Raw genomic sequence first — 25,951 nt, forward strand, 5'->3', positions numbered from 1 at the left:
ACCTTCCTAAAGGCCCACCCTGATAACTTTTCTGCAGAGAATAATGCTTTTTATTCAGGCTGCATTTCAGAACATAGAGTTCTGCAGTGAAAATACTTTCATGTAGAGTATTGTGATATATAAAGATGTATAGTTATGCTGCACACATGACTGGTTTTGCTAATGTAATTCTTTTTTTCTGATGGAAAAAGCTCTGCATAAGAATTGTATAATCCACACCAAAATGATTAGTACATTAGGTAGTGATTTGAATTCTGAAACATTCCATTCTTGACATTTCTGCCATCCTCAATCAATTTGGAAAAGCCTTCCAACTTGGCAACAAACTTGTCTCCTAAATCTCCAAGTAAATACTTTGGAAACTTGAGACTACTTCTTTAACCTTTTTCCATTTCATTTTTTCATCACTGACCAGATAATCACCATGGCCACAGCGCTGAAGAAAGAATCATCTATGGAGTAGAAAATAGTAGCACATTCCTGGAATGCAGTCCAAAGTCACAGCGGGCTCTGGTCTACTGGCAATTTCAGAGACGAAATGAAGAGCGAAAAGAAGAGGTACAGGAATGAAATGGACTGAAACTTTTAAATCTAATTTATACTAATGAGCGTCCCCACATGGTTGACTTTGGAGATACCACTGAACCACTTTGAACTTTCATCCTTTTCTTAGTCCGTCAATAGCTCACTCACTAAACTCATTCACTGAAATCTCCTTATAAGTAGGCTTTGTGCTAGGAGCTGGAAAACCCAGGTGAACTGGGTGGGGCTCCTGCCTCTGAAGGAGTTTACAGCTGGTCTAGGATATATTTTGGGGTCTTATTTCTTATTGTGAGTACCAATAAAAGCAATTGTGTTATCTATACTTGTGCACAAAAATCGTATCTCCCACTAATTTTAACTTTTTTCCAGTTAATTCTGCTACCTAAATATAATTAATTTCCTCCTCATATCAGGAGGGGAGATTGGGAGAAGATAGTATAAGATTTAGTATGAAGGGTTTGAGGTCCCAATCTCAACTCATAGTATCCAGAAAGTCCTCAGTAGACCCCCTGCTCTACCTCTGTAAGATAAATCTCAGTGAGTGCCATGAGCATTAAATAATGGTAACCTAACTGTTTAATTGATTTATAAAATGTTAAGTGGAGTCAATTTCATGAACATACCCTGAGTATAGAGGTAAAAATCCTCCGTTATCTTTTCTGATAATTCCAGCAGAGCCTTTAAACTATGTAATCCTATCATGCAAATGTTAAGGTTGATTTTACAGGGACTTTCTCTGTTATAAGCTGTATTTAAAGTAAAATCAAGGTTACATAACACAAGAGCATGTGGTATTTATGACACACCTAAAAGCTAGGGAATTGAATAATTTTTGAACATGTAATCCTGTTGGGTTTTTTTCCTGCTATTTTCCCTCTCCATTTTTTCCCCCAAATCTTTCTCATTGTAAGACATTCTAGTGCCTCCACTGTTTCTAGTATGGTGGTTCCATATTTCCATCATCAATATTTAACATTACCTTTCCCCCAGATCTGTATAACTACTTTTGGATTTATCAAATACGTTTGTTGTTCTTTGTTCTGTCCTTTGATTTATCTTGAATATTTTAAATTGTTTCATTAAAAATTCTATTAAGACAATAGTACAACTAATAATTTGAATGCATATTACACATAATTGGCAGATTTCCATTTTTCCCTGTTGGAAAATGAGCTATTAAAATGTGCTTCAGCATATAAGCTAAATTTTACTGACACAGGCTTCCAGAACTCATGCTTGTTTAAAATGTGTATATACATTTCATGCCCTATTTTTTTGCTCCCAGATCAGAGTGGATGATCACATCATCAGGACAGAACAAGGCCTTCTACTGCGCAGTCTGCAGCGGAAGGATTCAGGCAATTACCTCTGCCACGCTGTGGAACATGGGTTCATGCAAACTCTTCTTAAAGTCACCCTGGAGGTCATTGACACAGAACATCTGGAGGAACTGCTTCACAAAGATGATGATGGCGATGGCTCTAAGACCAAAGAGCTGTCCAACAGCATGACGCCGGGCCAGAAGGTCTGGTACAGAGACTTCATGCAGCTCATCAACCACCCCAACCTGAACACGATGGATGAGTTCTGTGAACAAGTTTGGAAAAGGGACCGAAAACAACGTCGGCAAAGAGCTGGACATAGCCCAGGGAGCAGTAATAAGTGGAAGCACTTACAGGAAAATAAGAAAGGTAGAAACAGGAGGACCCATGAATTTGAGAGGGCACCCAGGAGTGTCTGAACTGCATTACCTCTAGAAACCTCAAACAAGTAGAAACTTGCCTAGACAATAACTGGAAAAAAAAATGCAATATACATGAGCTTTTTTCATGGCATTATGTGGATGTTTACAATGGTGGGAAATTCAACTGAGTTCTGCCAATTATCAATTAAGTCCATGAGTAAATTTCCTAACAGGCTCTTCCTAATACCGACACCTAATAGAGGTCGGAAGTGAATGCAGATGTTCACTTAGCAGACTTAATGTTTCCTACAAGATTTCACTGTACAGGTTTCACTTTCTTCTTTGCCTGAGAAATAAAAATGTCATTTGCTATATTGCCATCTAAAGAAGAAAAACTGCATCAGCCAAGCCATCTTATTGAACTAAAAGTTTAAAATAAACTGCATGGATTTACTGAGCTGATGAATATTCCAAAACGTGGTTGGATTCAAGGATATTTTTGTTGACCAGCACACTTGTTTATATGTACTAGAGGATAAAATGATACTGAATGAAATGGTCTGTGGAAATATTAAAAACAACATAAGCCATCCATCATCCAGAAGAAAAATGGAATACACTGATCTACTACTGATGTCTTCTTTCAGCTTTTATCTAAAGATATATTTTATTAAAACTATAATTTAAATGTACCATGGCAAATATGCAGTAAAAATTAGTTCTTTTCTAAGTTAGAGTAGGTTTTGTGTCTTACAAATATTGTGCTATATAATTTTTGTTTAAAATATTCCAGTTGTGTGCTGCTTTTTTTTTTTTAACATATTGTTTTCAGTCCGTAAAAGGGATGGCTGATACTGTTTTAGCCACACATATACATCATTAACTGTTAATTCCTTAAACCTAAATATAAATTATGCTCTGTTTCTCTGAGGAAATCAAGTGAATACAACTGTTCACACTTTCCCTTCTTTAAGTATTATCTAAGTTAATTTTAACCTGCATAATAGCCTCACAAAAACAAAAGGAGCATTGAACCAGCAAGAACAGGGGAGAAGCAGATTGATTAGTGAAATCCATTTTATGAAATGGCTCAATGGATGGAAAAGGAACTGCGTAGTCCATGAAAATAATAAGCATTGTCTCAAAATAGTGTTAACAGAAAATGTCTCAATTCTGTGCTTGAATCCTCCCTGCATGATATTTGAGACATAATTGTCTCCCTTGATTCCATTGGGAATTACATCTGTATCACTAACTTTTTAAAAAAGAGAGAAAGCATAAGTGATATTCAAAATCAACATCTTAAAGGCATTTTTTTCCACCTCTGTTTATGTCTGTTGCAGCTATTTCCTGACTGCCTATCTCACCTTGTTTGAAACAATAATCTGTCTTTAGAACACATGATTTTTTTTCATGTCAATGAAAGTGATTTAAAAACTATTGTGGAGGACACAACCCATATTGAAAAAAATGTTAAAACTCTTTGTCTCCTGCAGCAACTTATAAGATTATGTAAAAGATTATTAATGAAGGGCTTGTCTGCTTCATTGTTCTAAGGTAATTCCTTGAGAATCAGTGACTTGAAGCTGCAGAAGACCTTCAGCATTACAATACAGGTTCTTTCGTACTGCACTCACCTTCCCAGGGATCTTTCCGGAGCCAAGTCTTTAGACATGCACAAAAAGGCAAGGAAAAACATCTTATTGCTAATTAATGAAGCAGCATTGACATTCTAACTCTCATGGTCTTAGAATTCTAATTAACTCAACACTAATTTCTCACCCCAGACAACAGTGCATTTTTCAAAATTACCTATCAGCTGAAATATTTCACAGATGGAAGCTCATGTTTCAGTTTTAATGATTGCTTTGAATAAACAATTTGTTGATGCTTGTTCAAATGAAAAGCCTAAAAATATTCTACATTCCGTTTTAGACTCCATTGACTAATGTGGTATTGCTTTTTTAGCAGCACATCCTCAAACGGAAGCTGAACTGTTCAGTTATTTGAAGGACACCCTCCTTTACCAAAAATGGTGTTTGAAATAGAATTTTTTTTTTTAAAAAGAGTGCTCCCGTGAATATAAGCTGTATTATCATATACATCTTAACTACTAAAATGCAGTGTTTCATTTCATTCTAAATTTGTCGCTGATACTATTTTTATTGCAAATAAATTTTATCTGATTTCTTATTAGTCCTCAAACAAAGGATTTTAAGGGATATAGATTTTATGGTAACTCCATAGTTACTTTCCTATATCTCAATGCATTTTTAGCATTATGAAATATCAATAGTAAGAAAATCTAGACTTCGATTAAAAGAAAGAAAAGTAAATCTACTGGCATGTGTTTATAAACCATCAGGTCTAAGTTTTCAAAAAAGTTATAACTTGCAGATAAATAACTTACTACAGTCATAGTCTTCTGCCAACATGTATTGAGAGGGGCAGTTTGCACGAAAAACAATCAATAGTCTGGCATATGCATGTATCTTCAGAGATGAAATTTTGTTCAGAGACTCACATGAGCTTTTACAACTTATGACAGCAGTCTCAAGGTAGGAAAAGGTGCAGCACAGCAGAGAAATCATGGCCCAGTTGAAATCAAATGTAAAATGTAAATGCATGTAAATGCACACTTTTTATGCTTATTTTTATGTATTATTTAGTGATTTTCAATGGTATGTATTTAATAGTTCAATTTTTGCTACCTATACATTAGGCAAAAGAGATGTAAATAATTTTGAAAACAAAAAGAAGTGTAAAGTCCAACTTTCTATAGGTATCTCCATTTCAATGTGTTCGACAGCATCCAAAATGAAATATTTTCTCACACAGGTGACAAGGTAGTTTACGTGCTATTTAAGGGCAGAAGATGTGTGCCCATCCACCACGCATGTTTTTTTGCCAGAGAGTAAATATGTTCCATATCTGTATTTATCATTGCATTTCAGATGGGAACTAGAAAACTGGAGAGAAAAAAAATGTAATGAAACTGCTGCTGTAAATTATTTCTTTTAGCATGTATTCAGTTGCTAAATACACATTTCTTTAAAGAAATATTTGAATTCAGATGTCTTTACTGTGGTGTATAGCATATCGTGTCAAGGAACAGCTTACAAAATATTGAGAAGCAGAGTGCAGTTGCTACACAGTCGGCTGATGGATTTCTTTGCTGCAGTAGTCATCTCCATACTAGCTCTATCTTCATGGTGATTTATGTCCTTTAAATTGAATATTGCTATTTTCTATGCCATACCTACACAGGCAATCTGGAAATGAAATGCAATAATTTGTCAATATCATAATTAGTTTGGTTTCATTCAAGGCTTACAAGGACGCCCAGCAATTGTTATTGAAGTTAAGTAAACCTAAGGTCAGAGGCAAGCCATTTATACAGAGGGAGTCATTAGTATAACATTTTGAAATCTGTATTTTATGAATTCAACTTTTAAGTACAAAGCATGCCTGTTTGAACAAAAGTACGATGCACTTGCATTCAATTTAATGGAAATTTATCAGGTTTTATGGCTTAAAGACACTTAAGAAATAGGATTCAACGTCTACTTATTTTGTAATAACCTGTTAGGTACAAATGGGCATAATGCCAAAGGCACCCATGCTCTTTATTTTTAGCTATGGTTGCAATAAGTATTTACAGTCAATGCTGTTGTTTTCAAAATGCATGTTTCTGTAAAGAACACTATATTTAAAAACAAAACCCTGCAAAATCCTAATAGTTTATTTGCTTCCTAATCATTTCCTTATGCTAGCTGATTAAAGAAACATCTTTTTTTTTTTTTTAAGATTAATAGATTAAGAAGAACCTACAAGTGAATGAGAGAACAAAGCAACCCAAATGGTGTTTCATTTATATGTATGGTCATTTTTGCAGTCAATATGACCAAAGAAAACAGCTTAGCTATGCATTTCAAACATGCAGGTACACATAAGCAAGGGTAGAGAAAGGTTCCAAACCACACCAAAGAGATGATTCTCAATATAAAGAAATCGGGCTGTTTGCCTTTTAGAACTAGATTCCTACCCTTTCAGTTAAATTCTATTAATAGATCTTCACCATCTACTTATCTGTTAGGCACCATGATAAGTGACAAGCACACTCAAATGAGGGCAACTCACCCCTATCCGCAAGAATCTCACAATAAAATAAAGGAAACGGAGAGTGACACCATTTAACATCATCTTATTTGGCAACTCTTTCCTGAGCGTCCCATCCCTTGATCAAGTTACCACTTTCTCTAAGCTAAAATCTGGCTCTTGTATATACTTGCCCCACCACAGTGGTGTCATTTAGTGATTGACATTCCTGTCTCCCTTCTAGGCTGTGAGCTCCCTGCGGGGAGGATCTGTGTCTAATGTATCCCTGTCCCCAGTGCCTAGCACTGATGCCTGGCTCAGAGGCAGAGCTCAATACATCATTATTTAAAAGAACCACATTACAATGTGCCAAATGTGAACTCACAATAAAAGTGCTATCGGAGCACAAAGGAAGTAGTAGTTAATCTGAGGAGACAGATCAGGAGCACTTTGGAGAAGTTGCATGTCAGCTATAAAATGCAATATCAGTCAAATTTGCTCAGATGAAGAAAGAGAAGGACAATCTGGGCAGAGGGACTAAGAAGAAAAGTAAAGAGGTGTGAAAAATGTTTTTATTTGGGTGGGAGGTGGGGGAGGCAAGAATTCCAGATGGATGGAGCACAGGATTCATAAAGAAAAGTAAAATGGTCTACAATTACAAGTCAAAGCGGTGTGTTTATTTGGACTTTCCTGGATTTTGATTTGCTTTCCTTTATCTGAAACCCACATTCTCATGATTGGCACATCATGTCATGCATTCTGTTTCCTTTCTCCCTCAGCTCCTCACTCCCCTCTCTCCCTTAAGATTGACTTCCTTTATATTTACACAGCTAGAGGCATAGCACTGGGAAATTCTTCCCCAACCATCTTCAAATTCATTTCTCTTGATGCTATAAACTCCTTTCTGATTCAACCTACCATGCTTCAGTTGGAATGTGGAATTTCACAGGCAAGTGGAGAGAAAAAGCTGTCTCCTTATGTTGACTCCCCTGGGCTCTAACTCCATTCGAATGACTTTTGGTTATATTTCACACACCTACGGCATTGCCTTACTCAGCTGGTATTATACTTCTTGGCCATCAGGCTCTAAAATTTCATTTATGAGTAGCAAGGTGGCTCAAAAATGAGATTTCACCAAAGAACTTCAGGTAACATCAAAATATGAAGTCCAAATTTGTTCAATAGATACCTTAGATGGAATAATTTTTAACTAAAATGCTGCAAATGAGTTTAGCTCACAGACAAAAACTTCTCTCTTTTCCCTTACCAAAAGAAGAGAAAAAGAGGCCTGAATCTGTCATGTCCACCATTATATTAAACTGTTGAGCTTTTTTCTCATATGATAAAATATTTTATTTCTCTTAATCAAAACATTATACTTGTAGACATACTGATTATTTATCCCATACCTAAGCAAAAGTTTTCATAAACAAGTTATCATAATTCAGGCAATTTGAAATCTCAACTTCTACTCTCTCTTTGTAAATCTCAAAGCATTAGACCTCAAGTAAATATGTTCTTTTAAAGGCATTTCATCTGTGTAGACCAGTTCTTAATGTTTTGAATTGTCAATAAATAAATTCCTGAGAGGCTTAAACTTTTAAAGAGAATTATATATCTATAATCAAAGACACTTTAGGATCCTGTTTTTTATCATACCACAATTTTCGGGGAGTTTAAATCTTTGAATTTCAAAAAGGAATGACCGGTTTATTAGTCTTCCAATAATTTTGTTTTATTCAGTCAGTATTTTAAATTGCTGATAAACATTTACAAATTAATATAGTTCTTTATATACCATTTAATACATTCCCCTTAGGATTTAGATACTAGTTAATATTGGTGCATCTATATATCAAATTTGCCTTGTTGGCATCTATGAATTTCAGAAACATTTCTCATTTTCTTCTTTGCATTACTTTTGGCTTTAGCAGAATATCTGTTGAAATAATTTATACTTGATTTTATTTAAGAAGTAGTTAGATTACTACCTACGGAATATTATGCTGCATCAGAAAAAAAAAAAATCTGGTATCCATATAAATAAATGTACCATCACTGAGTATGCAGAATTCTTACAATTGTGAAATTCAGAAATGCAAAAATAAGTACTTGTTCCAGAATTATATTATGACCAAAACGATAGCCTTGTCATTAACTTTAGAAACATGCCATTAAGGCATCTCCTAAAACTTCCTAACCAATTCAGAATTAAAAAAATAAACAACTACCCTAGATTACAAAAACCCTAAGCATTCAAAAAGTACTATATCCCCCTTCTCAGTGGAAATTGAAATATAAATTACAGTAGTTTCCATACTGGTTTCTCTCTAAGCTCCTCCTTGTTATTACATAGAGTTTATTAAAATGATGTCATATCAGGTAGCCTCATTCATTACTGAGAAACAACATTCTGGAACTTTTTTTAAAGGCAATATTTATATATTTTTATAAAATTATCTGAGTGAGTTCAGTAATATCAAATGAAGAACAGAAACTCCTTATAATATATTGCTTTGTATTACTTTACAATTAAATAATATTATATTAAATAAAATCAATATAATCAGAAGTATAGAAGTCTTAATAAAGCCTGTCCTAAAGTTACTGCTTGGCGATAATGATATTTCATTTTTATATTACTTTGTAATATTTAAGGTATTTTCAAAATCTCATTTGATCCTTTTTATATAAAGTAGGACAGCTTTATTATCTCAAATTTGTAGGAGAGAAAATAATAAGTGGCATAATTAGATCTCACATTTAGCAAGTTTCAAGATCCAGGTTACAAACTTGTCTTTTGACCTAATTAGAACAGAACTGTTTTGTCACATCATATGAAAAAGGTATAAATTAAATTCAATAAATTGCCATGGCAATAAGCATTATTTTAGCTTACATCATCGCAAACAATGTATATTCAAGGGGAAAATTTGTTGAATTGGACATTTGGTAACTTAAGACACAAAACAGTTAATCTTTCATTGGTTGAAAGAAACAAAAAGTTGGCCAAGTATTCAATTGAAACTGCATAAATAATTTTTAGTCAATTGCTACCTCCTAGGATAGAACAGTAATTGACACCTTATGTAAAGTAAATGTCAGAAGAAAATCCTATGTAGATTCTCATTCTTCAAAACTAATGTTAATCACCCCAGGTATATGTGTACAATTAAAACATATATAATTTCTGAAGTAAATTCTGTTTTTACTTAGTGCATATATCTAGATGAGTCAATTTAAAACATCAAACTAAAGGAATATAACAGAGAATTTCAGAAATTCTAACTTTTATGGAGATTTTATTTAAATTCTAAGTTCTCCAGTCTGCCATTTGGCTGTGAAGTTCCTCTGTACCAGTCACTTTCAGGGAAGACCTTATTTCATTGACTCTTCCAATGGAAGTGAATTGTAGGAGCCACAACTTTCTTTGGAAATGTCCACCATAATCTGAATGACTTCTGATTAAAAATGGCACCCCAGAAAGTCAGGCTTATTCCTAGTCTTCATTAGATAATTGAACCCTTTAGAAGATTATTTCAAAATTAAGATTCAGTATTAAACATAGATTAGGACCCTCAATTTTATGGGGATGTTTCTTTTATGTCCTGTTGCATTATTTTGTCACTTCTACTACATGGAATTCAACTCTTGATATCCAACTAAGATATCTATTAAAAATGGGTCAACATAGTACTATTCTAACAAACCTTTCCATATTGTTGAGCCTATATTCTTTGGTCAAGTAGTTCCCAATGAAGGAAAGCATTCTTGTTGCCCTCTAATTGCCATTTCTAAAACTTTGTGCTGAAATCATAATATAAAGCAAAAACAACAAAACTGTCATTTTTCTCATTTTTGATGATTTTGTCATCTTCTCTATTTCCTTATCATTTTTCATATTTATATGCTAGGTTCCAAAATTCTCTTTCAATTTCTGTTGTATCTAGTACATTTTTCTTTCCAGTTAGTGGTCCATCTTACAAAATTTAATGTCTTCCCCAATGATTCATCTAACACTTTATTTTCACAGTAAATTGATATACTTACCCCCAGTGGCCTCTCTCCAGCCCATCTTTAGTCACCAGACAGAAGGGTTGCAAGGTGGATCCATTTTCATTTTGAACTGCCCTGCAGTGATGATCTCAAGTTCTAAAACTATATTGTGAAAAATATCATACATATAAAAACATGTATATATCCCATGTATGGTGAAATGTACACCATCTTAACTCCAATTGATATAAAAACATGGCCATTGTCTTTCCTTCAAAACTCTTACATTCCTCTTTGATCACATCTCTCCTTCAGGAGAATCACTAACTTGAATTTACTGACCATGTATTGTTTATTTTCCAATTCTCTCATTCCTTTGTTTTCAGCATTTTTTTTTCATCAAACATAAGTGGAATCAGCTCTAGCCACGTGGAGGGCATCAAGTTTCTAAGGGTTTTGGCATCCAAGCAACTGTTGATGTATCATGTGTTGAGAGCCTCCTAAGTACCAGACACATGATGTTGCTGTGTTTCAAAGATAAGTAAAAATTCGCCAGTGATTTTGAGAAACCCACTATCTGTTAGAGAGAAAAACAAAATGCAACATGTAAAGTGCCATAAAAATGGTATAGTAGTAAAAGTGTATTAGTAGTGGTAGAAGTCACAGTTGTGGCAGTAATGGTAGTAATAATATTGTTAAAACATGCTGCTTTCTTTACTATTTACTTTAATCATTACAATGAACACATTTTTAATCCCTATTTTCTCTATAAAGAAACTGAGCCACAAAGAGGTAAACTAACCACATAATTGACTCAACCATTGGTGTAAGAAATGAAGTTCTAACCCAGGGAAGATTTGTGGTTCCTCAGGTTTCCAGAAAGATAATGAGTTATTGTAAGTGAAATAGCAAGAAAGAAACTGTACTTGAAAAAAATTTTAGAAGGTGCAGGAGAGAATGGGATCCAGGTTGACTCAGGAAGAAACAATGCCTAGTGCAGGTGAGGTAGTTAGATTTCAGTTGTCAACTTGGCTAGGTGAAGGTGCTTAGTTCCATTGCTGTGGACATGGGCCAATTGCGTGTGAAGCTCATCTGTTGTTGATTACATCTGCAGCCGGCTAGAAGGCGTGCCTGCTGCAGTGAATGATGTTTGATTTAATTGGCTGGTGCTTAAATGAGAGACTCAGCGTAGCACAGCCCAAGCAGCTCAGCATACCTCATCTCAGCACTCACAGCTCAGCCCAGGCTTTTGGAGATGCAGAAAGAAATCACCCCGGGGAAAGTTGTTGGAACCCAGAGGCTTTGAGAGAAGGCCAGCAGAGATCACCCTGTGCCTTCCTGCATAAGAAAGAACCTTCAGTTGAAAGTTAGCTGCCTTTCCTCTAAAGAACTAATGAAATAAATCCCCTTTTATTAAAAGCCAATCTGTCTCTGGTGTGTTGCATACTGGCAGCTAGCAAACTAGAACAGCAGAAGAGATAATCAAAGGGTGAATCAGCAGAACAACTAAGAAATGGGCTTTGGAGGCCAACAGACTTGGTTTGAGCACAAGTTCTATGCTTTTGGTGGATGTCTTTGGACACTTTTATGTTACTTCCCTGGCATCAGTCCTCCCATCTCTAAGAACTACGATGACTTCATCTATAAAAGAAGGAAGATAGAGAACTTATACATAGAGTTAGGGTACACAATACTGACATATAATACACATTGATATATATTCACTTTTCTCCATTTCTGACCTCATAATGGTGAGAAAAATAAGGTCTTCCTTGTTTCCAAAGAAAATGCTTTTGATTGAATCTATCACCACTCCCTTCAGTCATTTATCCCTCCACTTTTGTCTCAAAATCTTATACCTAAAATCTCTACAACCTCCCCATCCAAAATAATAATTGCAACATAAAAATAATTTCCCTCATCTATGCTACTCATTTGAGCACTTTTCTACTTCTTGGATTTTCCTTTCGAAATTCTCAAAAGAAATCCTAGGACTTCCAGTTAAAGATAAAGAACGAGGCTTAAATAGGCCTAGTTTGACTCTTTATCCTTCTCAGAACACTTTAAATTAAGATCCCAAACACTGTATCTTAACTTCAAACTAGGTTACTTTTAATTTCTAATTTTTGGAACCCTCATAACTCCAAAGAACTGTTTTGATGGTAAATTAGTCCATTAGATTATACTAATTAATCACTTATACAACTTTTCAATACCGTTTTTAAAGCTAGCATGCTCAAACTTAGAAAGAAGATAGTTCTCTATGTTATTTCATAAGCACATCTTCCAGAAAACAAAGTAATTCTTTTATACAGGCTCAACAGAATAAAATGTATTACATGTAGTATGTTTTTCAGATGAAAAACTTGGAACATAGTCTAAGCAATTGCAAGTGCTAGTGAAAGAGAAACTTTCATCAAATAGAATCAAACTGCAAAAATACATAGTATAGAAGAAATTTTAATTCTTGTAATAAGATATAATTCACAGGAAGGAAATGCAAGAACAGACATTCATAGTCTCTAAAGAACACATGAAAAAAGAACACTACCATAATTCACACCTAGAAAGATAATAATTTATTCAAAATTACTCCCTTTAAAAAGTAGAGATGAAAAGAGACATGACACCTCAAAACCCTGCCAAGCTTAGAATGAACGCAAGAAATAAACCATATGTGTTGTGGGAGGCAAATCCACAAAGAAATTGTTGGGCAAAAATAAGGCCAAACAATGACATGATCCAGATGTTCACTAATGTGAAGGTCTCAGCAAAATCTGACAGATTTCAAGGTCTGGTAGAAAGGGTAAAAGTTCCAAAAGTGTGAATACTGATCAACTCCAATTATTTGGTAATTGTTTTAAAAAAATCACCTTGTGTTTGAAGTGTTGTCGTCTTTCAGCTCTCTTGGAGGTTGATAAAAAGCAGCATAAAGAGATGAAACAACAATGCAGGCTTTGAAGTGAGAGACCATTTAGCCTGGCCCCCAGAAAAGACTTCTGTAAATATGAAACAAGCTCGAAGTGGAGTGGGAAAGAGAGGAAGGACTGCACACAAGTACTTTACACTCTACATTTCTGAAAAGAGTGTTAAGTTGAAAACTCATTAAGAAGTGCATATTCACAATAGAAAGACATGAAGATAATTTTCAGAGAAAATTTGAATTAGGCATTCTTGCTAGACCTTGTGTATCTGTCCACCCTTTGCATTCTAGGCTCTGTGTTTCTCAGTGGTTCTGATCAGTCTTCCTAGGTTTAAATGTCTTGCACAGAACATCCCAGAGATTCTTGTGCACCCTAAACTTTCATTTATTAGTCACATGATAAGATACAATATTTAACATAATATTAAGAGATTGAATAGGAGAGAGAGCACTCAAAGATCAGAAGAACTATACTAAGCATAATGTGCAGAAAAATCCCAAACGCTATCTGGGTAGGTAGGAAGAAAGGGAGAACAGGAGCAGGGAAAAGCAAAGGAGGCAAGAGCTTTGATCTTCAAAGGAAGTAGGTGCGTAAAAGGAACAATGGATCTCTTTTATTAACTGGGCAAATGTGTGGGTTCCTGTTTACTTATTCTTTTTATCCTTCTGGGGATCCTAATCTTAGGTACTGCCCATCTTTCTTTATCTTGACTGTCTTGGTCAACAGTTGGCTAAGCTCAAGCCAGGCTTAAAGTGTGGAATTCAGCAGTTTACCTTCTTCCAAGGTCTACTGGTAATAGGATTGGGATCTGACGGTAAGGGTCATGGAATATCAGCTCTATTATTTAGTCTATTGATGAAGAGAAACTATTTCATATCATTGAGAGTGACTGTGAGAAAAATTGACAGAAAATTGCATATTTAGGAATACTTACCTGGCAATGACACAGGCTGGCTAGAGGGAGGGGTATTTCACTTAGAAGATATCACTACCATTCAGATTTTGAAAGGTGATATTTTCTTATCTGTTTGTTAAATTAGTATAAAAGGAATATGGAAAACCCCAGAAATATAAATATCTGTCTAGTTTATAAATAATATTCTCAGGAGTGGGAGTGAAATACCCTGGAAAAGTAGACTTTATAGATAACATTGTCATCTCATTTCCCTTTGATTTGCTGGGGTAATAAAGGCACAAATGTTGTTGGAATGACCCAGTATCAGGTTTCCTGAAGTTTGGCAACAGTGTGAGAATAGCTGTTTGAATTTTTCAACCATTTTTTCAGCAATTTTATAGTATTTTAATTCTATGAAGGGCATGCTGTAATTAACATACTTTCTATAAAATAGAAATGCTCAACTTACCAATAGAAAGACTTTTTTAATTTAAACATGCAACTTAGCCAAAACAGTAATCAAAGGCCATTTCCGTAGAATATTTTGGTGTCATTAAAACCCAATAATGTATAGAGCCAACAAATAAAAGCACAATGGACACTAACAATATGCACATGTGTACACGCCGTGTAGTTCTAAGACTTACTTTTCACTTCATGCTGGGTGGTCTACTACTGCTCTTTACACTACAACCAACTGATCCTGAAGTTCAGGGTTATTGAAAAGCATCATAAATAAAATCCATGTGTGCATTGCTTAAGTAGCATGTGATATTTACAAAGGTTTCAGCATCTTTCCCAGTTTACTGCCAGGAAAAAGCACCGATGTCTACGATTAGTTGTACAATCATAAATGTTTTCATAATGTTGAATTCACCCCATAATCTTCCCTGGAAAATTCAAGTATGACTTATAAGAGATGAAATTATTTATTTTACATTCACTGTTGCGTGTCAAGGAAACAGACACTACTGTAAAGACCGCCTGTGAACTTTTTGTTGGGCTGCCCATTGTCACAGACCCGTACATTCTTAGCAACCAGGATATCTGTCCTTAAAAGGAAAAAAAAAAGTTTCTATTATTTCTATAAAAATAGTTCATTGATTAGCAGCATTGCTTGCCTATTAAAAATTCCTTCCAAAATACCACTTAGAAGTGAAATACTGGATGTTTTATGTCAACAAGATTCCAGGAAGCAGGGACCTTAAGTTAAAGCTCTAGGGAGTTGCCAGCCATGGATTTGAGAAGTACAATTTTCTCTTAAGCTTTCTGTAAATCACTTTAAAATACTGCTGATTTGCTAATGTGTAACACAGACTTCCAAAATTTTGGTGGGGGAAAAAGGATAAATTGGGAGCGATGGGAAAAAAGTCAGGGGGCAAACTTAGGTACAAGACTGTTTCTAAAGCAGATATGATAAGCTAATTGAGCAGCTGTGCAAGACAAAATAAATTCACTACCAAAAAGGTGTGAGTTTTACTATTGCCACAAGAGACATATGTATTTCACTTTGCACCCTTACATATCCAGCTTTTCAACATAACTTAAGAAAGCAAGGGATGTATTTTTGTTTAACATAAAAGGATAGCTCTTGGATAAAATCTCATATAGTATCAGTGTGTCCCTAGGTCATTAGCTAAAAGCCTAATGTTATAGAACCAAACCTCCATTGAAAGTAAATAATCCACTCCAGTTTTAGGTCTGCTCTGGTGTGTTTTCCTGAGGCATATTTGTGGTGATTTCCTCGAGGGCTAAAAGAACCTTTAGGAGCTGTGTTTCTGGTTCTGTGCAGTGGAGTCCTTTACTGTATAAATCCTGTGCTGACCACCATAGAGTAATGTCCTGCAGCTTATGACTTTTAAATGTATATATAAAGTAGCCATGGCTTTATTTAGTCAGAAATGCTAGAAAAGTGGTCAGCCTGGTGGGAGAACAAGATCTTCCAGGAGATTTCTTATACTTTCTACTTTGGGGGCATAAGGGAGAGTCACACCGTACACAAGGGTACAGGGCAGGGACAGGGGGGCTCTGGCCACTTCCATGTAGGAGGAATGGCTCCCCAACCCAAAGCAAAAGAGGTACACATGGTTGAGAGGTCACAGGAAATACCAGAAAATGGAAATAAGGAGAGCAGATGGAGAGACGGTAGAAGTGTCCAAGTAACCAAACTCAACTTCTTTGCTTTTGCTTTTGGATATCTAGATTCTCAAAAGGGGAGTTACAGTGCAGCCAGAAGGGAGGTGATTTTAAAGTTAGATTCTCTCATCCTAAATTATTTTACTTTGGTGTTTAAAAAACGTTTGTGAGCATGTGTGTGTGAACTAATTTAAACGGGTCCAGGCTAACTAATAGCCCCCTTTCTGTTTATTCCTATTTAAAAACAAGTAACTTGTAGAACGCTTATTTTCAAAGCTAAAATTGCCTGCTGGGAATCCATTGTCTTTATGTCTCAAGTACCTGCCTGCCTTTTTAATCTTTGCTCCTCATACAGAATTGGTATATAGAATAGATTATAGCTCCCTTTTCATTGGGAATATATACTGCAGTAGAGGAATATATACTGCGACAGCCCCACCCTTCCCACCTAATTCACAGGCAACTCATTCCAAACAATAAAATTCCATATAGCAGCTTCGGGTTGAAGGTTCCCCCTAGGAAGCCCTGAAATTCAATGCTGTCTGGTGCCCCTGCTGCAACCCACCTTCGATTCCTGCTGCTGCTCTAGATCCAAACCAACTTGAAGCTTCTGCTGCGAGGCATCTGCACTCATCCCGATCTGATGATGTCATTATTTCCTGAATTTCTTAGAGCTCATCTCTGCTGATACATTTCCAGCACCAGATACCTGCTTCAGGCAGCCACAACCATCCCTGGTGCCTCTCATTGGTGTCATCCCAAATCTCCTACTACCCCAGTGTGCTGGTTTGAAAGTGTTGTGCACCCCAGAAAGACATGTTCCCTAATCCTGATTCAATACTGCAGGATGGAAACCTTTGTTTAGATTGTATCAGTGGAAATTAACCCACTCAATTGTGAGTGTGACCTTTTGATTATATTACTTCCATAGAGACATGACGCACCCAATTGTGAGTGTGGCCTTTTGACTAGATAGAGATGTGACTCCACCCATTCAGGATAGGTCTTGATTAGTTTACTGGAATCCTTTAAAAGGGGAGACATTTTGGAGAAAACACAGTTGCTTCAGAACAACAGAGATGGACACATTTGGAAATGTCTGGAGTGCTGACAGAGAGAGCAGATGCCTAGACATGGACATTTGGAGATGCTGAGCCCAGCAGATGTCACTATGTGCCTTTCCATGAGATGCTAAGCAAGCCAGAACCCAGAGTTGTGTCCTGTAGGAGCTAAGTGAAGGCCCACAGACACTTAGAAAGGTAACCAATGGTATCAGAAGCTGGAAGCAACAGAACCAGGAACAAGGACCAGAAATCACCAGCCATGTGCTTTCCTGTATGACAGACATCGTTGGATGCCATAGGGTTTGAACATTTTTATGGCCTTAGAACTGTAAATTTGTAACTTAATAAATTCAATTTTTAAAAGCCGTTCCATTTCTGGTATATTGCATTCTGGCAGCAATTAACAAACTAAAACACCCATAATATGTTAAGAATATGACATTCTTAACGTGACATTCTTAACATATTCTAGTTCCTGACATGTTCCATATAATTAAACAATAGTAGCAATATAGCTATGCAATTTTTTAAACATTTCCTTAAGAATCTCTCTTAAGAGTCTCCATTTAAACCCATAGTGTCTTCAGCCAAGATGGAGATTGATGTCAAAGACTCTTCTGTCTACAGTGAGAGTATTCAAATGTAACCATCGCATATGCCTCCTTGAGTGCACTCTTTAATGGCACTCTAGCAGGGCTTGGCTGAGCTGCCATCCCCCCACCCTGACCTGGGAAATGTAGCCTTCCGGTGAAATTGGTGATCTCTTTCCTTGCTCTTTAGACCCTTCGTGCTGTATAAGTAGCAAAGTGGTCATTTGCTAAAAGTTTCTGCTGTGTCTGACACTTTGTTCCCATTAACCACACATCAACTTGCTCCAAAGGGGTTTACAAACCTATCGGTTGAGATGAAAGTGGATTTGAAATATACACACACACATTTTATATATATGATAAATATATGTATGATGAAAATGATAAGCATCTTATTAAGAGAAAAGATTACCATGCTATCACAACTCATAGATCATACAGACAAAAAGAATCTCAGAAGTAATTCAGGAGCAGCTCCCTTTCCTCAGGCAGCCCCATTATACAGAGAGATGGCCAAACTGTGAAAAAACTTGAATGCTAACGCTCATGTCTCCTTGTGCATTGCGTATCATACTAAAAATCACAGTCTCTAAGATGTATGCAGTTAACACAAATGTTTCTTCATGGTAATTGAAATATTTATACAAATTTGCTCATAGAAAATGTTTTTGTGTAAATATTATTTGATATTTCAGAACCAAGCACTTTGCTATAATAATTTCATTTTCAGTTTACCCACTAGTAGCTTCTATAACCTCATACCTATTAATTCCTTCTAAATAATTGCTTTGCTTTTATGTAGGAATAGTCTTAGGAATTTAGATTATTTCCTTCTTTCACATACCTCTACTGTTATGCACAATTTATTTTTAGCTAAGTGAGAAAATCCTCAGGAAGAGTTCAGTCTTGAGAATGGGTTTGCTTTGGAGGGAAAAACATCAACAGTCTGTCCACTTTTCAAATAAAGACCTCTCAGGATATGAGTATTTAGGGGTTTTGTTAAGGCTATTTTCACATCATAAAATGTCTCAGTCTGAATTTCTTGGCAACTTTTGCTTTTGAGATTTTATTTTTAAATTCAAAGACATCTCATTGTGTAATTATCTTGAAGAATGTAAAGTTTCATGAGTCCAGATAAGCATAGAAACTTAACCATTTTAGCCAACCAGCACCTGCCATCTTCCCTGGAGACTCCTGTGAGATTTCCCTGCATGAGGTAAAAAGCTTTTACAGATCCTACTGCTGCAATATCTAACTGTTATGGAGTTGAGAAACCTTCTCAATGTTTGATTTTTTAAATCAATTTCTAACATTTTGGGAAAACCCAAATACATTTAAAATTAATCTAATCAATCTTTTCTGCAAAGTCAAATTGATGAAGTCAAATAGTAAACATAAAATAATAGACTGTGACGTAAATAATAACTTTTCTTTTTAAATTGGGCCTGCATTCCTTGGCAAGGAATTGCTCCTGTTCATTATATCCCCTTCTAGATCTCTGGTTTGTATATGATCACTCCAGGAGGACCTATTTCATTTATTCTTTCATTCCTTCAGTAAATGTTTAATGAGCACCTAGTCAGGCATACTTCTAGGTGCTGAAAATTCAGCAGTGAAAAAAGTAGGACAAGATCCTTGCATTCAAGGCTTTTACATTTGAGCATGTAAAATAGACAAGAGATCATCAAACAAGTAGATATCTAGTATATCTGTTTTGCCCATACGTTTCTTTAGCACCTAGCAAAGTGATCTGTACATAGTGAGTACTTAACTGTTTCTTGAATGAAAGAATGTAGTCTAGCTTTGCTAAATGAGAATAACAATAGTTATCTGAGTGTCTGTATCACACAAAGTCTTTTTTAAAAATAATGCATTTCATAGGTAAACTGTAGTGCCTGGCACATACTAAATGGTGGAAAATATTAGTTCATGTGAGGGCAAAATTATGTACAACACACCATAAGCGTCACAGGAACTGAAGGAAAGGCATTTGTTGCATTGTTGTATGCATTTAGATATATTTCAGTGGGGTTGGCTGGACCTGAATGCATCATGAAGGATGAAATAAAGATAGGTTTTCCCTTCTTCACCTTCAAGGATGGTACCTTACAATTCACAGCTGGAGAAAGAATATGTAAAGCGTGTGGTAGATTGAGTTATACACCCCAGAGGTGTGTGTGTGTGGGGGGGGAGTGTGGCAACCACGTGTTCTTAATTTTAATCCACACTCCTGTGGGTGTGAACCCATTTTAAATAGGACCTTTTGAAGATGTTAGTTTTAGTTACGGTGTGGCGAAATGAACCAGGTAGGCCTTCATGCAGGGAGCTGGAGGCCTCTCAGGAGAAGGGCACAGGAAGGAGCCCAAAGCCGGAAGTCAGTGGAAACCCAGGAGAGCAGGGAGTAAGGAGAAGACATGACCATGTGACCCGAGGCAGAGATGCAAGTCAAGAAATCCCAAGGATTATGGCAAGAAGGCACTAGAACACTACAAATCCTGGTAAGAAGCAAACCTTCTGGCCTCAAGCGGGAGACAATAAGTTCCTGTTGTTTAAGCCAACCCGTTTGTGGTATTTGTCATAGGAGACTGGCAAACTAGGATGAGGGGTCAGGGAGATTTCTGCTAGTGATTTCACTGCGTCTGACAAGTGATGGTGATAGCTTTGTAAAATGGGAAATAGGTTGTTATTATTATCAAGGCTAAAATGGTGAGCAGGCAATATCACAGCTGTGGCTGAATCAGGCTTTTCCACGTGGCTTCAATATACAAACCAAATGTAGTGAAAGTACTCAAAATGGCAGAAGTACCAGAGATAAAATGAATCTCAAATACTAAAATTGGCCATTATTGATATTTCTACTATTTGTACTATCAGCCTTCCCTTTATTATTAGTAAGATTTTGATGATAATATGTACCTAGTTCATTCATTCATTTAACACACACCGAGTGGCTCTAAGGTGTCCGAAAACTTGCTTATACTTTTAACTGGGATTCGCACGGAAATCCCTCCAACAAACACCTCATGTTATCATGATATAAATGATTATCTCACTGACCCTTAGAATCCTCCCATTTAAATTGCGTCTTGTTATCTAACCACTTAAGAGCTTTAACTTGAAAATTATAGGTCATGAGCATAGAATCAAATGGAACTGGCCCCACTCCCACACAGTTTGAGTCTCAACATCTGTCCTTCAAATTAAAAACCTCAGGCAAAAGAAAAGGCACATTGTAAATCTGTGATAGTTTCCATCAGTGTCAGCTGGTAGAGCCAAACTAAGGCTATTCGAGGTTGTAATTACACAAACAGAGTTGAAGTGTTTGACATACGCAGATTTCATATGCAAATTTAGTTCATTTAATAAATTCTCGTATTTTTATTCAAAGGTAAGCAGGAGCCATAAATCACAAAATTATAATTCTCCATTGCTGGAGAACCAAAATAAACAAGTGAATAGTACAAGGGCAAAATACTGAGTAATTAAACCTGCATCCAAATATATTTATTTAGCTTCTAAGGTCCTATTTATTAGAAACAATACCATACCATGAGAAAGTATGCTTTCATTTTTTAACTTCTCATGGGCTAAAGGGAAAAATACCCAGAAGAAGAAGGGAAAGGAAGTAATGTAAAATCCAATGAAGGACGGGCAACAGTGGCTCAGTGGCAGAGTTTTTGCCTGCCATGTCATAGAGACCAGGGTTTGATTCCCAGTGCCTGCTCATGCAGGAAAAAAAAAAAAAATCCAATGAATACATAGGATGGGTTAACATAGAGAAATGTAAGCAATCTGCTTATTCAGGAACATTTTCCTGGCAACCTTTTCTGTTACTATCTCTTGACTACAAAATCTCAGTGGAGGTGAATATTATATTTTCTTATTTGGATTGATTCCCACTTATTAATTGAAGAAACTGATATTTGAATTCTTCAAATGACTGTGGTTTCAAATTTGAGGTACATTTATAAAAGAACTTTAATCCCCCTACATTATTTGGCTTTGATTTTTTTAAAAAACTTCTTTATTGTATAGTATAACATATATACAAAGCAAAGAAGAAAAAAACACACATTTTCAAAGCACTCTTCAACAAGTCGGTACAGGACAGATCCCAGAGTTTGTCATGGGTTACCATACAATCCTCTCAGATTTTTCCTTCTAGTGCTCCTGAATATAGGAGGCTAGAAGGCTTAAACATTTTTTATCATCACAATAGACTGGCAGCTAGCAAACTAGAACAATGAACAATAAACTTTAAAGCACAGCACCAATCTCATAAGCCCCCTACATTTGAAATGAGATGTCTATTAATCTTCATTACACATTATCACAGCACATATATTTTTTTCTTTGTATGTTTAATGGTGGGGGTCACATTTCATTCTTTTTTTCATGTGAGAATCCCCCTATTATAGCACCATTTGCTGAATTTTTTGTTTGTTTGTTTGTCTTTGGGAAGTGCATAGGTTGGGAATCGAACCCAGGTCTCCTGCATGGCAGGTGAGAATTCTACCACTGAACTACCCTTGCACCCCCCAGCACATAATATTTTAAACTAAAGAGTAACTTTAAAATGAGTACAATCAATTTTTTTTTAAAAAAGAGATTCACATTAGGATATAACAACAATGATGTTTTTAAAATGGTGCGTTTTTCTCCAAACTATTTAAAACTTGTAACATTTAAAAGATAGTGGCTAATTCAGCTCCCAAAGTTATCCTGTACAGCATAAAAGTTATCTACATGATAAAGATATCTAGTCTCTGAAAAACTTAGGCAAATCAGAATCTGGGATTAAACTAGCTGAGTGACTTTTTCAATTCATAGTCTCATCCTCTCCCTCAATTTTATGAGTGCTTTATAATTAATCCAAGAGTTTGTATGGCCTTGATCACATTTAAAGCACATTAAGTGCAAAAATGAAATAACAGCAAAACAGAAGAATAATGAAACATTGTAAGCAAAAATATGCAGAAAATAATGTCAAAAAGTACGATTTGGGGAAAGATATGTGGAACGCCATAAAAGCACATTAATTTATATGTCATAAATTCCATTTATCTCAAAGTCACCAACTTATGCAATCTCCCAAATTATCAAATATTTTAAATAGGATATTCAACAGAATAATTCCAATCAAAATGTAATAATCCTTTATAATTTCTTCTTCTCAAGAAAGATAGAAATGTGACAAATTTATGCTGCAGATAAGAAAAGCAAGATTTTTCCAACAACAAAATCTGGTGGAAGATTTTTTTTCTTTAGCTCTGTCAAACTCAGGTAACTACACAAGCTATTTTGAATTAAGTATATGTGAAAAAGCAGAAGCAGGATTACTCCTATAATTAAATGTAGTGACCGTGATAGAATAGGAATACAATGAAGAGGTTGGGGAAATGCACTTGCCATATGGATTAATCTCCTGTGGAACAATTGCAGCAGGCAGGTCAGCCTGACACTGAACTAAAACATAGTGACACTTCTTAAGCAAAGGTTTCACACAGCACACAAGACAAATAAAAGGCAATGTGTAGGTCAGCTTTTATGAAGAATAGAAAACCAACCGAAAAGCCTTGTGTGCTCAGTTAACCATGAACAGAGGAAGTCAATTGCCTCAAATCATGAAGCTTAATTAGGGAACCACCATCCTCCTGGTAAGAGATCACCTTAACTCATGAAAATCATGGAAGAAACTGACAGTGAACACCAACCAAAAAAGGAAGGACAAATAAAAAGTCTTGATCCTTCAAGGGCATAGACCATATTATTTATTTTGTGATAATTTTTTAGCTAAGAAAAGCTTCCTATACGATGCTATTTTCCCTCTCTCTCTCTCTCTCTCTCTCTCTCTCTCTCTCTATATATATATATATATATATATATATATATATATATATATATATATGTTCTCTCTTTTACCTGACTGACATCTTAACTGGGTGGTGAGCAATTTCAGAAGAAAAAAAAAGAGTGTCTTACTCATTTTTACATCCGCAGCTTGTATCCTGGTTCTAGGCACAGTAAGCATTCAATAATTGTTTGGCTGATATGCAGTTAATGGAAAATACAATCAGAAACATGTCAAACTCTGTCTTATCAAATGTATTTATATTGAAATCAACAGTGACATCTTTGAACCTGAATTACAAATGGGTATGTGAGTGAGGTGTGTCGTATCAAGTGTATAGAACTTGAGATTCTATCATAGAGCTGGACAAAAGGCATACCAAGCACACATGATAGTCTTATTTCCTCACATTAAACCCTAAAACTACAAGAAAGTACATTTTTTAATTGGATGATTATAGGGCTTTGCTCAAAAATGGGCAGGAAATTTTCAGAAGATTGAAATTCTGAGGAATTCCTGAGAGGCTTGATACAAAATATAATCAAGTAGAAAAATGTCAACTTAGCAAACGTTTGGAAGAAAAAATAATTTATTTTAAAGGATAGGCTCAAAGGCACAGAAATTCTATGGGGGATGCCTAGAGTGGGAGAGAGCTTGAGTAATCACAGCAGGATTAAATGGGGTGCCACAAGTCGAATATCATCCGTCAGGCCAAGCACATGTCCTACTGTTCTTCCGCCATGCTTTACCATGCTTCTCTCCATTGATGCAAGCTACAGCATTAGCTTTTACCTCCAGGTAAAACAAGCCCAGGAATAGAGATAGAAGACAATGTTCTAGGCAATCTGGTAATGGAAAACAGAAACTAGAGTGGAAAATAAAAATAGCAAAAAAATGAAAAATAGGCAGAGAAGGACACAGTATCCTAAGGCTAATCTTGCTGTCTCCCAGAAGCACTGAAACAGTGAGAAGTAAAAGGGTAGCCCTAGTTGGAGCTCTAGATCCCCAGACAGACCAAATAAGCTAGCATAGCCAAACACCTAGAAGAGAGCTCAATTACAAATAAGAGCATTTTGATAAAATCACAAGGTATTTTGAGGGTACTACCTCCATGAAAGAGAAACAGCAAACAGGATGACTTACATCAGAGAAAATAAAATGGATAACTCAATATTTTTTAACCACGGCTGCACTGGAAATCACTAAAAATTATTGAGTCCTAGGACCCACCTCAGATATTATGATATATTTTTCCAGGGTGTTGTCTGGGGAATCAGGACTTTTTTAAAGCTCCCAGAGTGGTATTAATGTGCCCTGTGGCATCAACAACAGGAATTTAAAACACATATGTCAGCAACTCATGGAGTTAAGGGAGAGATTTCATTTATGACACATAGCATGAGATTCAAAGATCTTTCTAAGATTTATGATATTATTTTTCACCTCTGCTAGTTTTCCTATTACCTCTTCGTGTTATTGGGAGAGAGAAAGGGAAGTTTTAATAAAGAGAGGCTGTGATGAATTCAAGGTATCTCCAAGGGGTATCCTAACTACTAAGTAAACAAAGGTCAAAGAAGGAAGTACCTTCCCATATTCAAAAAGACCCAGTGTTTGGTACTTACATGCTCAAAAACTTGATCTGCCTGTTTTCCAGAGCTGATGTACGCAGGAATGCCGACTTCAGTCTGCAAAATACAATGCAGAAAGTAGAATGACAATTTATTAATTAACAATGAATTTGTAGTTGCCAGTGAGATAGAAAAGCATAGAGAGGGTTTTTAAAATTTAGCCTGGAATCAGAACAAGAAGAATTTGCCATATGACTCAGATGTTTGAGGCATCAGGTTATGATTATTGCAAACATTACTTACTCATTCATTAACAATAAAAATAATTTACTGAATTCTTGTTATGTGTCAGTACAGCACATAATCACATAGACAATGCTTCTTGTCTCAGGGAGTTCACATTCTAGTGGGGGGTGGGATGGGCAGACAAATAAACAGGAACATAAATCAAGAAAAAAGAAGTGAGTTATCCATTGCAAGTAAAGAATTAAAATGGGAATGGAATGATAAAAAGTTAGTGAATGACACTGATTCTAGAATTTGAGTGAAAATAAAGAACCAGCCACAAAATAAAGATGGACAGAGCATATTCCCAATAGAAG

At 35.8% G+C, this 25,951-nt stretch overlaps 1 protein-coding gene and 1 long non-coding RNA gene across 3 annotated transcripts in view; one reads left to right on the forward strand and one right to left on the reverse strand.

Moving 5' to 3' along the window:
• The window catches only part of SEMA3A (semaphorin 3A), a 225,617-nt gene extending 220,323 nt beyond the window's left edge, over window positions 1-5,294 (forward strand). For both annotated transcript variants that reach the window (XM_077151734.1, XM_077151724.1), the window contains 2 exons: window positions 416-558; window positions 1,829-5,294. In XM_077151734.1, coding sequence (XP_077007849.1) covers window positions 416-558; window positions 1,829-2,284 — 599 coding nt within the window. In that variant the 3' untranslated portion in view covers window positions 2,285-5,294. The remainder of the gene's footprint in view (window positions 1-415; window positions 559-1,828) is intronic.
• A 5,082-nt stretch (window positions 5,295-10,376) lies between these two features.
• LOC143686559 (uncharacterized) overlaps window positions 10,377-25,951 on the reverse strand; it is a 28,483-nt gene continuing 12,908 nt past the window's right edge. The window contains exons 2-3 of the long non-coding RNA XR_013177254.1: window positions 25,404-25,466; window positions 10,377-10,483 (exon numbers count right to left, since the gene is read on the reverse strand). This is a non-coding gene — a long non-coding RNA (uncharacterized LOC143686559). The remainder of the gene's footprint in view (window positions 10,484-25,403; window positions 25,467-25,951) is intronic.

This window comes from Tamandua tetradactyla, chromosome 1, assembly GCF_023851605.1.
Source record: "Tamandua tetradactyla isolate mTamTet1 chromosome 1, mTamTet1.pri, whole genome shotgun sequence".
NCBI lineage: Eukaryota > Metazoa > Chordata > Mammalia > Pilosa > Myrmecophagidae > Tamandua > Tamandua tetradactyla.